The 14098-nt window shown below is 31.4% G+C and overlaps 2 protein-coding genes across 2 annotated transcripts; one reads left to right on the forward strand and one right to left on the reverse strand.

Moving 5' to 3' along the window:
• Nucleotides 1–910: 910 nt before the first annotated feature.
• LOTGIDRAFT_187900 (hypothetical protein) lies at nt 911–6792 on the reverse strand. Its single transcript, XM_009054106.1, has 10 exons — nt 6680–6792; nt 5500–5564; nt 5067–5268; nt 4595–4719; nt 3971–4187; nt 3582–3674; nt 3034–3208; nt 2652–2713; nt 2297–2337; nt 911–1979 (listed from the first exon to the last, which is right to left on the reverse strand). The coding sequence occupies exons 1-10, from the start codon at nt 6725–6727 to the stop codon at nt 1877–1879; spliced, it is 1131 nt and encodes a 376-aa protein (XP_009052354.1). The 5' UTR covers nt 6728–6792; the 3' UTR covers nt 911–1876.
• A 722-nt stretch (nt 6793–7514) lies between these two features.
• On the forward strand, nt 7515–12060 carry LOTGIDRAFT_159604 (hypothetical protein; the record flags this gene model as incomplete). Its single annotated transcript, XM_009054107.1, has 10 exons — nt 7515–7618; nt 7842–7976; nt 8520–8656; nt 8902–9130; nt 9429–9580; nt 10013–10118; nt 10441–10581; nt 11032–11170; nt 11547–11612; nt 11989–12060. 10 exons carry the CDS (start codon nt 7515–7517, stop codon nt 12058–12060), a joined length of 1281 nt encoding a protein of 426 aa, XP_009052355.1.
• Nucleotides 12061–14098: the final 2038 nt, after the last annotated feature.

The following is a 14098-nucleotide window of genomic DNA, read 5'->3' on the forward strand; positions in this document are numbered from 1 at the left end:
CAACATGACTAAAGTAAACCTATACTTCACTGAGAAAATATAACAAATCAGAGACTGACAGAATAATTATCAACAATTCATTAACAATTTCAAAAATCTACCACCAAAGAAAAGCCATGTCTCTATTTTATTTTGTACCCTTATGAAATGTACTAATCTCTTACATAAATTTTTATTTTATTGTTATTTTATCTTTTATGGTGTTTCCTTCTTACTAATCTTTATAGACCATAGAATCATTAATCTACTCATTTAGACCATAAAATGCAATCAGTGCTCTTTACTTTATGTTAATTCTCCTTGCCAAAATCAATTTTGCATCCAGTTTCTTGCATTAAATTATCATTTTCCCTACACATACATCAACTATAATTACACAGATTTTTGTACTAAAAATTTCTAAATGGCATTAACACTCATTATTCCAGCTTTCCCATTTAAATCAGAATTGAAATTCATTATTGAAGCACTATTAACAATTATATACATCTTAAATATTGTAATAAGAACACTAAATAACTTTTATCATACATGATCAATTAAGGTCATTTAAACCAAGCTAATTAGAACAGAAATCAAAATAGACCTGCAATATATGTTTATATCTGGTGATGCCTTAGCCCACATTTTCTACTCTAAATTTTAAAAATTGTTAAAAATTAACTTTTCAATCATTGTTATAATTGTCAACTGGTCCCCAGTATTCCATAGTTTTTAAATATTGTACGTGAGGCTTTTATTGTTATAAAGGGTTAGCCAACTACCATAATTTCCATCTAATTACAGGTATTACATGTAAATTCATACACCTCAAGAGAAAGTTCTTTGTTATTTTCATCAAAAATTGAGATATTTTAAAGAAATAAGATACAATTTCTTCAAACAGCAAGTGAAGTTTGTTTTCTTAAAGGCATTGCAGGAATATTTTGAGTATTGACAAAATCATGAAGCACCAATATTATGACTAAAGCACAAAAATATAAACTACAAAACATAACTACAAATAGTATAGTAATAATTACTGTATATAACTGGCAGAGTAGCTTATACTTTTACATACAGAATACATTATATACCCCTAGCCAGATCTTAAATTGAGCTAAAAACCTAAAAATATATCAACATAAACACAAGGTTGTTCAAATTAATGGCAGCGTTCTAGTGAAAAACATGATGTACAAATAGAAACATAATAAATTATCTTTAATATGATAAATCTACAGTCCTTTAATATCAGTTTCGTAGGGAGTAAATGGAACAGCCAAGAAAGACTTGAGGCAAGATATCTCTGATCAGAACTCTGATGAAGCATTGCAGTCAAAAAAGATCTTCAGTGAGGTCACATATCTTCATATCAAAATATAGACTAGGATCATTATCACTATTCGGTCTTGAGTAATAATCTGCAAAACTATCAGGTGGTATCTGTAGGCAAGTTCAATTAATCCCAACTGGGCCAGATTTTCTGCAGATTTACCATAATAAAGAATGAAAAGATGAAGCTAGGAATTATACTGAATGAGTTTCAGGGCAATATCATGGTCATATAGACAATAACCCTATTCTATGGCTAAATCATGGCACCATTCCCTCTATTAGCTATAATTCATAGGGGGCAATGCATATATAAGGTGTTCTGTAAGTCCTCCAAATGAAGAGTAGCAAAGATTTCTTGTACATAGAAGACATGTTTTAATATAGCAAGATGATACCAACAGGCAGAATCAAAGTATCCAGAGACAAATGACCTTTGACCCTGGTGCTGTAACCAATCTATGAATAATGATTCAGCCATATTAGAGAATGAAGAGTATTAAAACATTGCCCATGAACCACATAATAATAATAATAATAGATTAAATAGCTAGATAGTTCACTAGAATGTTTTTCTATGTAGAGCTTTCACCCCCTCTTCATTATATTCCCGTTTCGATATCCACATCTTTTTAAAGGTATCTAATGATGCTAAAATAGAGCCTCTGAAAGAAATATTATATTTCATGGTTAGTATTGCTCCACAAACAACATTTAAAAAAGAAATTGACAACCACATTCCTTGGACCATTATTACCAATAAAGAAATTCATTGACAAACATTTCAGTGAAATTGACCACCAAATTCAATCATATTGCCAGGATTGCCAAACATTTCAATAGGCTACTTTCGAGGGTCACCAATTTCAATAGTCACTAAATAAAATAAACTAAATGAAAATAATCTTAAAGAATCCTATCATTTCAAGGTAATTAGCATTTTAGAATCTATTTGATAGGACAGTAAATGAAAGTAACTTACCCTATCCACGTAGAGTATAATCTTTCTTGAGGTGCTGAAATCTAAACACAAGAAAAACAATAAATTGTATATCTACATTCAAGGTGAAACTTAATTGGGAATTATTTCTTTATGTCTTACAGAATCAATAACTCTGTAACTATCAACTCATTCAAATTTAATTAAAACATGCTTTATGTTGGGTTCATAAATATTTAACCAAAGGAAGAAATCTAAGGCTTGGATGTTCTTGCATTTATCCAATTTGGAATCAAATTCTTTTAAATTGTTAAGCACCACTGAAATTTAATTATCAAAACAATTGTAGTTCTACTTCCATTCTCCTACTGCATATAAATCTTTAATTAAAACTTACTCTAATTTTTATATCTTTAGGTGCTAATTTCTTTACTTCACTCAATAATCTGTCACCAAAACCTGCAAAAATATGTTGATGTAACTCAAAAACAAGAATTTCCAGGTAACATAGGCTACATCTCATAAAATTACAGATACACATCCTTACCATAGTAATCATGAACAAGTCAATATAGTAAGTACTGCTGGTCTTCTATAGTGGTAGCAGAAGAATAGGACGTAAAACTCCATTCATTTCATTTCATTTTCTATAGTGGTGAACATTGTTCAAGTGTTCTCCATGTTATAAATATTATGATTGCGAAAAACTGAGCACAAATTCATAGTTAACTAAACTATATATTTATTTTTTAAATTAAGAGCTCAAAAACTGGACATACCTTTAAATAATGTAGAGCCACCTGATAAAACTATATTACTAAATAATGTTCTACGTAAATCCATGTCTGATTTCTGTATAGAATAGGCCAATACTTCATGTATTCCCTGGCATTCCTCTCCTATTAAATCAGGTCGGAATAGTAACTCTGGGGCCTGGAAACGGGCTGGTCCGACCTGGAATGGAAATGAAGAATGAAGAACATCTTTCTTCTATAAAATAATGACAGACCAAAGCAAGAAAAGAATGTTTTACTCAATATATCTATAAAGAACACACTGAAACTGATTTGAAATAATTTTGTTTTATAATGTTTGGATAATAAATGTTAACTAATGTTTGAAAACTTGAAATACAAGTTTAATAGAACTCAAAGTTAATCAGTCACGTTCTAAATTTATCAGCTGTAAACATATAAATAATCTTGTGCTAATTTACTCTATATTCTCAAAGTAGATAATTCACCTTCTAAAATAATCACCTTCAATGAGATCAACAGATTACCACTCATCTCATTAATATGTCAAATAATAGTAACTGTATACTTACTAAAATGGTATTACCATCAGGTAAACTATACTGAGCTTTATCAGTATCTATACTTTCTTCTTTTAATGGATTTAATGCTAGATAACACATTTTCTACAAAAAAAGGCAAAAAAATATTGTACAGTAATCAACAAATATATACTAAGGAATCTATCAAAATGTACCTTTGCTTCAAAGATATCGATGATGATAATTATTTAAATGAAACAAATATGACAGCAGTGAGAGCTGTATTGACTAGAACTTGTGCTGCTCACAGACAATCCTCTTCAGGGACTAGTTCAGTTATAAGGTTGATACATGAAAGCATAAAGATAAATCAAAGCACAAGACTAAACTTTCCATGACTTTATATATGATGATAATTAAGATAGAGCTGTAACACTTACTTCTTTAATAGTTTTAACAACTTCAAATTCAGCTGTAGTATGGAAGTCGAAACCTTCTTTACGGAGAAGAAGACGAAGATATCTGGAGACATCACGACCAGCAATATCTACTCTCATTATACTGTGAGGCATAGCAAAACCTTCATAGATAGGTACAGCATGAGTTACCCCATCTCCAGCATCTAGTACCACACCTGTTGTTCTACCTGTAGCATACCTACAAATACAGAACGTGAGTTATTATAATAGGTATAGTCTGAACATTGAAAGTATATTTTTCAGAATGAAAATAAATACAACGACCATTTGTAAAAGTTCTTAAGATCCTTCTTCCAGCTGTTCCTTGGCAAAAACCTCCTGACATTGATCTTATATGTACCCACTTATAGCTGGATCAACTGGAAAGAGTTTCAAACTTTGACATGGAACTTTAAATCGGCTAAATGGTCTTTAATTACAAATGTAATGGTATTGTCTCATTACAAACACAAGCCACAGTACTTATTACAGTGGAGCTCATTTTCAATAAGCTTTTGGACTTGGCCAATAGATTAAAGAATGACCTTGACCTTATAATTCTCAACATTTGAAAAAAATACATCAAGGGATGAAACTTAAACTTACAAACTTAACACAGCTTGTAATGATATGAATAAAGCAGGGACATTAAATGTTTCAAAAAATATTTCCGCAGCTTTTTCTCTGTTTCGTTTTGGGTTTAATGGAGCTTCTGTTAATAACACAGGATGCTGTGAAAAAAAAGAATAATATTAATAAACAAAATATCTTTGGAGTTTGGCAAAACTCTTTATAACCTTCGATATTTTTACCAGTTTTACCAATATACTATTTGGTTAAGATAAGATAATAATTTATGTCTTAAATAAATAACTTTTATCAAATTATATTAACATTTTCATTCTTATTTTCGTGATCATTATCAATCTTAAGATTATTCAAGAAGTATAAGTCAAATTAGATTGAGTATTACTAAAACATGTATAATAATAAACTACCTAAATAAGATACATTTTCATCATAAAGAAGCTATGCAGACTGTTTTAATGTTTCATTTGAAGTCATATAAACCTCATACCTCTTCTGAGAATGTTTGTAGTTGATCTTTAGAATAAATATATTGCCATATTCTTTCCATATCATTCCAGTCTTTAACAATACCATGTTCCATAGGATATCTGATAGACAGTAATCCTCTATGTTCTTCTGCTTCAGGCCCCAGGAATGTATCCCCTTCCAGGGCACCTGCCATAACTCTCACATGTTTGGGTCTTCCAATACTGAAAAGGGGAGAGTTCCAATATGTTGACAATATAGGATATAATAACTTTATATACCTCATGTTATATGGATCACAATATGATGAAACTGAATAACCAATAAAAATAACATTACATATTAATCACTCTACGATCAAGAAAGTACATTACTGAGCTATTTAAACTAAAAAGAGTTGAAGAATATGATCTATTTGATTGAATTTGCTGCCTATCGAGAATTCAAATACTTACTAATTTGGGAAGATATATTTTGGAACTTGATCACCAGCAAAACCAGCTTTGATAACACCTGACCCCTGTAATAATAAATAAAATTCTATTACTGAGGTCCAAATTTTAATGATAGCCGTAAACTATTAAATACAGTATGCTTGTGACTAATTTCACTCAATGACAGTCCTATATAACTTCCAAATGCTTACCGGTACTAACAACAGCAAGTTTGATAATGATAATAGACAATTGCTAATGACAACAGGAAAGGCATAATTCAATTCTTGAATTTTTTCGATATTTTTAAGAGAATTGGAATATCAACTTCAAAATAGTGCTGATAGTCTTAGAATGTCCTTGCGTTGATAAAATATAATCTTTAGTGAGTTTACATTGAAAATAAACACATTTCTCTCCTAGAAATTTCAACACAAAAAAGTCACTACTTTTGGCTGAAAATTGTCCTCCTTAAAAACAAATTTTGAAGACATAATGTGTGATCATGTTTATATTTTTATCAACTCAAAGACATTCTAAGACTAAAAATACTATAAATTTTGACAATAGACAATAGATCTATCATTATCAACATAGATTATACAGGTAAAGCTAGACACACTAAAATAGATCTAAATCTTCAAGTAAGATTTCAAATAACATTTTCCTCTGACAATCTAGAGTTACTCTTTAACATAACCTCATACAAAACAGAGGCAAAGGAAGTCCTGCATAAATGTTCATATCAAAATAAGCAACTTTAGCTCACTGAAATGCAAGTGTGTGTCCAAAAGAACTTGGTACTCATAAAAAAATGTCCATCAATAGACATAGGCTCAAATTGATATAGGTTTGCATCAATGAGCATGAGAATTGCTGTTAGAGTTTTGCCTCTTTTTGCCCTTCGCATGGAACCATACTGGAACCATGTCATGGCATTTGATTTCATTTATATTGTCTAAAGAGGGGAAACAAGTGTATCAATTTGATTTATTGTCTTTATATATCAGTAGATATAATATATATAGATAAAAATGGTAAGCTTGCATTAATGACTCATTCTTTATGAATGGATCGATCTGCACAGTAAATACTCGGTGGTACGAATGGATGGATAGTCGATAGTGTTGAAAAACAAAATTGAATATCCACCGACCCAACTTCACCTTACATGATCGAAAATTGATTCACGATGACTTACATTGTCTATCACAACAGGCTGGTTAGCAATAACATCATATGATTCCATTAGAAAGGCAAATTATGCCAATTTATCTTTAATTCAGCCTAACAGACTTCTCTCATTCAAGCCAGGGTACAATTCGTGTTGTGATTAATACCCAACTTAGGTGATCACACCTGGTAAAAGATATCAAAGAAAACTTTTTGTAGTGGTTTGCTTTCAATATCACATTGATAGTAATATCATGAGATGATTTGAAAATAGACAGTAAATTTCTCTCTGATAAAAAAAAATATAGTTCCTGCACTGACTGTTATACGCTATTCTGATGTAAGTGTACACTTCCACGGGCATTATGGGAAGGAGATGTTTCGTGCCAATAATTCTTTGCTCGTGTTTTATTTTCTGAATATCCAAAGGAACTATACTAAATACAAGCAAATCACTTCATATTTAAATGTTACTTTTGGAATATTAGATCTAGATATCTGTAATGTTCTATCGTTACGAAACGTCGCAAAACGTATTGATGGAACGAAATGTCTGGAATTCATCTTGGGGGGTCCCTATTTGTTGTGGATATTCCAACATGTGCTATCTCCCCTCGTTCATGTTTCGCATAGTTTCATATAAATATCAAATGCAACAATTACATGTATTCAAACACAAAGCAGTTGTTTAAGTGTCTTTGTCTGAGTCTAATTTGCTATATTTCAAAGCTGAAAAAGCAACTGTTCAATTTATTCAATTTTTTCTCTTCGGAGGGAGTAAATGGAACAGCCCACACACGAATGCCAAGATGGAGGATAGAGAAAATTACTATTCTTCTTCTACGAATTTTAGTCAGCCACCTATGCCTGCCACACCTCCTGGTTTGGAAGCTATCTACACATCATGTCGGAGACTTTATCCAAATCAACCCAACCCCCTACAAGTCACAGCTCTAGTCAAATATTGGTAATTTCTAAGACAAGTGTAGTGTTTTCGTCTGTCAACTCTGAAACGTTTTGTAAATAGAGAAGAAAGAAAATTGGGATAGGTCCTCACTAAGTGACTTTGCATTGTATGTATTTATAGTGCCTAAGGGACCCGTGCCTTATTTGAACCACAAATTATTTTAGTCAGTCAGTAGACAAGGTTATTCAATTGTTTGAAAATCACTGGATTTTGTATTTTTCAGGTTAAATGGTCCAGATCCTTTAGATTATATCAGTATGTATTCAAATAGTGGAGATCCAGAAAGAAACATTCCTCCCCACTGGCATTACATTAGTTTTGGTCTCTCAGATTTACATGGTGATGGCAGAGTTCATGAGTAAGTTTCAGACCCTATCTAAAGTTTCTGGATTCTTTAAGGCATATTTCTATTCTGATACTTTGATTAAAGTCCCTTAATATTTATCATTCTTTACTGTTTTTAGTTAACATGAATTTATGCAAAATATTCCTTATCACATAAGGTCCATTGTTTTAGTGAAATTACAGGAACCACAGACATCTGATGGAAAATTGAAATTCTGCAAATCGATATTATCAGTGTCCCTGATACACTTAAAAAAAATTAGAAAACCTCTTTACAAACCCTTTAAGAAGAGAAATCACTTAGTATATTCTAAACCAGATCAAATACTTCAACAATTTTACATCTCGGTATTAAAAAGGTGTTGAAGGCACTTGAGACAATGTGTTATTGATTAAATCAGATCATACATTGATTCTAAGATAAATTGGTGAGATTCAAATAACACCTCCTAAATGTCTTTAACACCTGTTTGATTAATTGGTGTTAGATATATTAATTAAGTCATGATGAAAAACTACAAGATACCTTATCTAATTGGATTAATTGTTCTTACAGAAGTTCAGCAACAGAAGGTCCCAGTGGTTATGGATTTGAATTAACATTTAGATTAAGAAGGGAACCAGGAGAAAATAACCCTCCAACTTGGCCAGCAGCATTGATGCAATCTTTAGCTAGATATGTTTTCCAATCAGGTCAGTAGTTTTGATAATGAAAGGTGATTAAAGGCCAAGCATGGTTTAGCCCAAGTCTTTTAATGATCTAAAGAACTGTCTAATCCCAGGGTTAAAATTTGCAGGCAGGATGAGAAATAGTGGTATAAAGAAAACTTCTTCCAAAATCGGTTCAAAACCCACCAACTACATTGTTTTTGTGTTTTTATCAATCAGTGAAACTGACATCTATTTTAAATGTTCACCAAAATTTATACTTTATGTAGGTAATGTTCTATGTACTGGTGACCATGTTTCCTGGCACAACCCACTAGATGGTAGTGAGTCTCGGATACAACATATGTTAATGTCAGATGATTCCCAGTTACAGCCCATCAATACACCATTTGGTAGTGTCAACTTTGTACAGATAGTAGGTATATGTAGTGAAGAGTTAAGAGCAGCACAACACTGGAATGGACCTGGTGTTATAGAGTTGTTAAGATCTAAGGAAGTGTAAGTGTTATGGCCTTCATTGTTCTGTTCTCATTCGTCTATCCTAGCTGTATATGGAGGGCGAAGGTGCTGACTTGGAAAAAGCGTCTTGAGTTGAGTTGTTAACTGAGGCCCCATGGCTACAGGCTGTGCATATTTAACATCCATTGATAGTTATAAATTGAAAGAGTAGGCTAACTTTGCTGCACACTCCATAACATTGCCTGTCTCCATTTGCCCTTATCCACTGCAAAAAAAACTCAAAAACTCTATTTAATTTCATATATCTTCTTATGATACATTGTAAATTTGCTTACAGTGCTGGAGGACCATGGTTAATAACAGATATGAGAAGAGGTGAAACTATATTTGAAATAGACCCAGAGTTACAGGAGACAGTAGATCAAGGTATAGAACAAGAAGGTTCTAATCTATCTGGTGTCAGTAATCGCTGTTCGTGGGAGGAACCTGGTAACCATGATGGAGATGAGGAAGATGAGAATAAAGAAAATAGGTCACATGATGACAGAAGACGTAATAGTATTGATTCTTCTAGTGGTAGACCTCATATTTCACAACATGGTAAGAGCTTTATGGACTTACTTAATTCTTTTAAGGGATTTTTCATAGGTTTTTCAAACTTTTTATGTGTATCAGGGACACTATTATTTAAACAAAGCGTTTTATGACATAACTATTGCAGGAGTTGCTAATAATATCTAAGGACCTTTGAGATAGTGACATAATAAAATGCTTAGTTTTAGTGCAATGGAATTGACTTCAAAGTGACAAACTTTCCCAAAACTTCACAAAGGAATTTTTGCAACTGACCAATTCAAAAGCTATTATTTGTACTGACACTTTATTATGTGTATATAAAAAATTGTGTTGTATTTTTTGTAGATTCAGAACAAATCAAAGCAACATTAACAAAAGGTTTAAGTACCAGTCATAATAATCTACATAATCCATTACGATCAGAGAACACCAGGGATAATGAATCTCATCCGTAAGTTACTTTACTATATTCATATAAGTTACTTTTGAGAAAATAAGGCATTAATAAGTTTATAATTCACATATCTAAGGATCTGATAGTTAATGTTATCTATGCATTGGCATATTAAATGTAAATATTGGCAAGTCCATGTCAACTAGATCATACCTCAAATAGTAATCAACTGATATTAACCAGTTACAGATTATAGTCATACAGTTAAAATCTTCAGATGTTTCTGGCATCAGACTATAGATGTCTATAAAAAGCGCAAATATATGAGCAAGATTCAGTCATAGTCAGAAAGACCTTACCTTTAATCTTTTGTTTCCAGAAATACCAATCAATCCCGTAAGGAATCATTTGATAGTACAGTTAGTGAAGGTCCTGCTGAATTAACTCGTACTAGAACTCTTGATGCTATTCATCTCAAATTCAATCTAGAAGCTGGTTTATTATTACCTTTAGCACTTAGGTAAGAATAATTATTGTTCAGAAATATTTTATATAAGAAAATATTCTTCCAATAGGCAGGAGATAATCTAGACCAACCTATTTTACAGAGATTCAATTTGAAATTATTGACATCATATTCAAAGAAAAGTTATAAGGTCTATTTAAACTAAGCGCTTCTTTGTTTAATCTTACCTTGGATTTGGGATAGCTCAGGAAATTAACCTAGGCTGACATAGGGTGAGAGTTTTACATTGCTGATAGGGAAATAGCATCTAGTGAAAATGTGACAAATGGATGTCATGACATTATTTGCTGAAGGTAATGCTTGTTCCGTACCTCTTGACTGATAGCTAAATATGGTAGTGACAAATAGTCCGTTTTTCCCACTCACATGCTCCATTTCAAGTTTTCATTGGCCTAAGAAGGTGGAATAGTTTCATTTCTTAAATCTCTAATTATGAATTTTCAGGGGTAGATTACGTCATGGTAGACATTTTACATTTAAAAGTGTATTAAATGATGTGGCTATAACACTAGTATCATCCAGTGTAGTGGGATCATTTGCTGATGAGGAACATCCATTTGCTGCCCATGGCATGTGGTTACAGGTTGGTAATAGATTGGTTATCATTGGTACACCAAACTTTGTAAAATTGTGCAGATGAATTCAAGTCTTTAAGAAAAGTTGTCATATTTCTGATGAAAATGTTATATTTCTCTCCTCATTTATTATGAATCAGTTCTTCTACTCCAGTCCGTCTTCATTAGCCCACATGGTCCAGAAAGTAGGACATAAAACTCATTCATTTCATTTCTTCTGCTCCAGTGTTCTGGTCTATGCCTGTATATCAGGAAACATATAGCTTCTTATAATTATCATCTGGCATCTGTGTTTGCTGAAACTTGAGACAAACTTAACAAGATTATGCAGTAACCACTTCAAATCCAATTATTAAATTGTTTTTATTTTGTAATTTTTGTTAGGTATTATTAACAGATGATTTTATAGAAGAAATGATCCATGATTTAGATGAATTAACTAATGATGATGTAAGTATAAAGAGAATGTTACCTTTTATTGAAATAATAATGATGTCTTTAGTAAATGTTTTCATAAATTGTAAGTCAATACTATTGATATTTCAATATTTCTCCTATCCACATTACATTAGAACAAATAAATGGTCAACATATGTTTTTGTATACCTTAAACCTATTGTATCTTAAGTTAGTTTGAGGGAGAATGGGCAAACATGAAAAACTGATGGAAATTAGCACAATTGCAATTTGTCAGCTTCATTGTTGACTAAATCCAGTAATGGATGAGATTCTCTTAGTTGCTGTCTTATTCTGCAAGTTGTAGCCTTTAATGTCTGATATGTGAAATTTTGAATATATTATTATCTTAACATTTTTTTTATTACAGATATTATGTCCTAAAACATACAGCTGGCCAGAGAGAGGATTGTGTATTACTGTATTGCCTGATGAAATGTAAACTATTGTATTGTGATCCATATAAGGAAATTGCATGTCTCATATCAATACATATTGACAGGTTGTATCAACATTTTCATCACAAGTTTGTAACCCCAGCAAAAGCATTTAGGATAATATTGATTGAAATCCAAGTTTTAGAAAGCAGATAAAGATAACCATTCAATCATCTGAAATGAAAAGAATATTTTTGTACTGCTTTTGTGAGCTATAGCAGGTTGTTGGAGACACTCTGAAAGAAGAGGAATTATCTTACACTTTTTATACACCCACAACAATTTATCACAACAATTTATTGATGAATTTGAAAGACAAAAGGAGTATTCAAAGATTTTTTACAATAAATCAACAGCCAGCATTATTGAACTCTGTTTCCGTTAACAAAATGATATTGAATTTACTTGGTATTCTTTTTTTTATTTGTACAGATTTGTTGTAAAAGTATTTTGACCATTAATATAATAACTGAGGGCAATATTTACTTAAACTGAGTGCTTATTATGGAATGCATGTGTTTTTAAGAGTTATTTCTAAAGTATCATCTTGTTGAGAGTGCTATTTAAGTATTGAAAGTGCTAGACTACATATGATTATTTTAATAAGGCATATTAAGATGAATTTTATGTCCTACCTTGTTAAGTGTGCTTTGATAATAATAACTGACATAGGAGTTTATGTACATCTATTTGTAAGATTAATATGTCTAAGCATTAAGCATGCCATTTTAAAAGCAGTAATTACTCAAGTAATTATTTAGTAAAATTATCTTTTGAGGTTATTTCAAACTTCATTCTTGACAACTTGAGATGACATAGAATCAGAAAGGCAAGTTGACTGTTTGTGCCCCTCCCCAACTGAAGAGTTCTCAAGAAATGTCAAGAATGTAGTTTGAAGTTCAACCTTAGAATCAATTACTGTGGGCATGATGAGTTGGAAGTGCAAATTTTCAATTATTTCCATGCATTTATAATGAAATGTTGTTAATGAGAGGTGATTATTTATATTTGATAAAGAGTTTGTATATAATTAATTTTACATTGAAATACCTTGTTTTAAATCAAAATAATAGTTTGTTAGTGACTACAGTATGATTTGTTAGTGATAGTATTATAAGAGATATTAGGTTTGGTGCTGATCTGGGAACATGTTTGATTATGTAAGAAACAACTAGTGTTTGAGATTTCCAATGAACCAAAAAGAAAGCAGCAAAGTAATGTATTTTATATTATAAATCTTTATGTTATCGATATTCAAATCAAAAAGAGACACAAAGCTTTAGATATGTTCAACTGTCAAGAATACATATTTTGGATATGCCAGTTGGGGCCTGCCAATTACATTAAAAATTGTATATGTATTTCAAGTTTGTGAACGATTTTTACCCCTTTTAAGATGTATGATATATATTTCTTTTGTTATTTAAGGCATATTTTATTTACCAAAGTCTTAAGAATATAGAACAATCTTGCAAAATTTCATTTGAGTCTTGAATAGGTAAAAAAAGGTTTTGTCAGCTAATTAAAATTTGACATCATTGGTGTCAATTCGAGGAGATTTGAGTATTTTTAATATGCTGTGTATTTATAGTGTATGCATGATGTATGACAAGGGTAGTCTAGTGTCAGTTACCTACTGATTTTAATTCATTATATATTATATTGACTGTTCAACCATTACCATTAAATTATATCATAAACCTCACAGTTAGTAGTTTTATCAATAGTAAAATGGGTTTATTAATCTTTTATGTGTAGGGGGACACTGATAGCATCAATTTCCACCATTTGAGTTTTCAATTAGACGTTTGTGGTTACGCAATTCCACTAAAACTAAGTGTTGGATGACATCACTAATCGCAAAATATGCTTTATCACATAAGGCCCTGCGTGTCATCAACCTATTAGTTAAAGTAGAATAACAGCAACCACTTACGACTGATTGAAAAATGGAATGGTGCAAATTGATGCTATCAATGAGATACACATAAAAATTTTTAGAAAACCTATTTACAATTCCTTTAATTCAAAGGGGAAAAGTCA

The sequence above is a fragment of the Lottia gigantea genome (assembly GCF_000327385.1).
Source record: "Lottia gigantea unplaced genomic scaffold LOTGIsca_21, whole genome shotgun sequence".
Lineage (NCBI taxonomy): Eukaryota > Metazoa > Mollusca > Gastropoda > Lottiidae > Lottia > Lottia gigantea.

Bases quoted from the DNA above. Each gene is read 5' to 3' on its own strand.
- LOTGIDRAFT_187900 (XM_009054106.1), bottom strand. From the start codon at position 6,727: ATGGAATCATATGATGTTATTGCTAACCAGCCTGTTGTGATAGACAAT. The intron at 3,209-3,581 runs GTAAGTATACAG...TTTCCATTCCAG, and splicing joins CTGATGGTAATACCATTTTA to GTCGGACCAGCCCGTTTCCA. The intron at 2,714-3,033 runs GTATGTCCAGTT...ATATTTTTGCAG, and splicing joins TGGCTCTACATTATTTAAAG to GTTTTGGTGACAGATTATTG.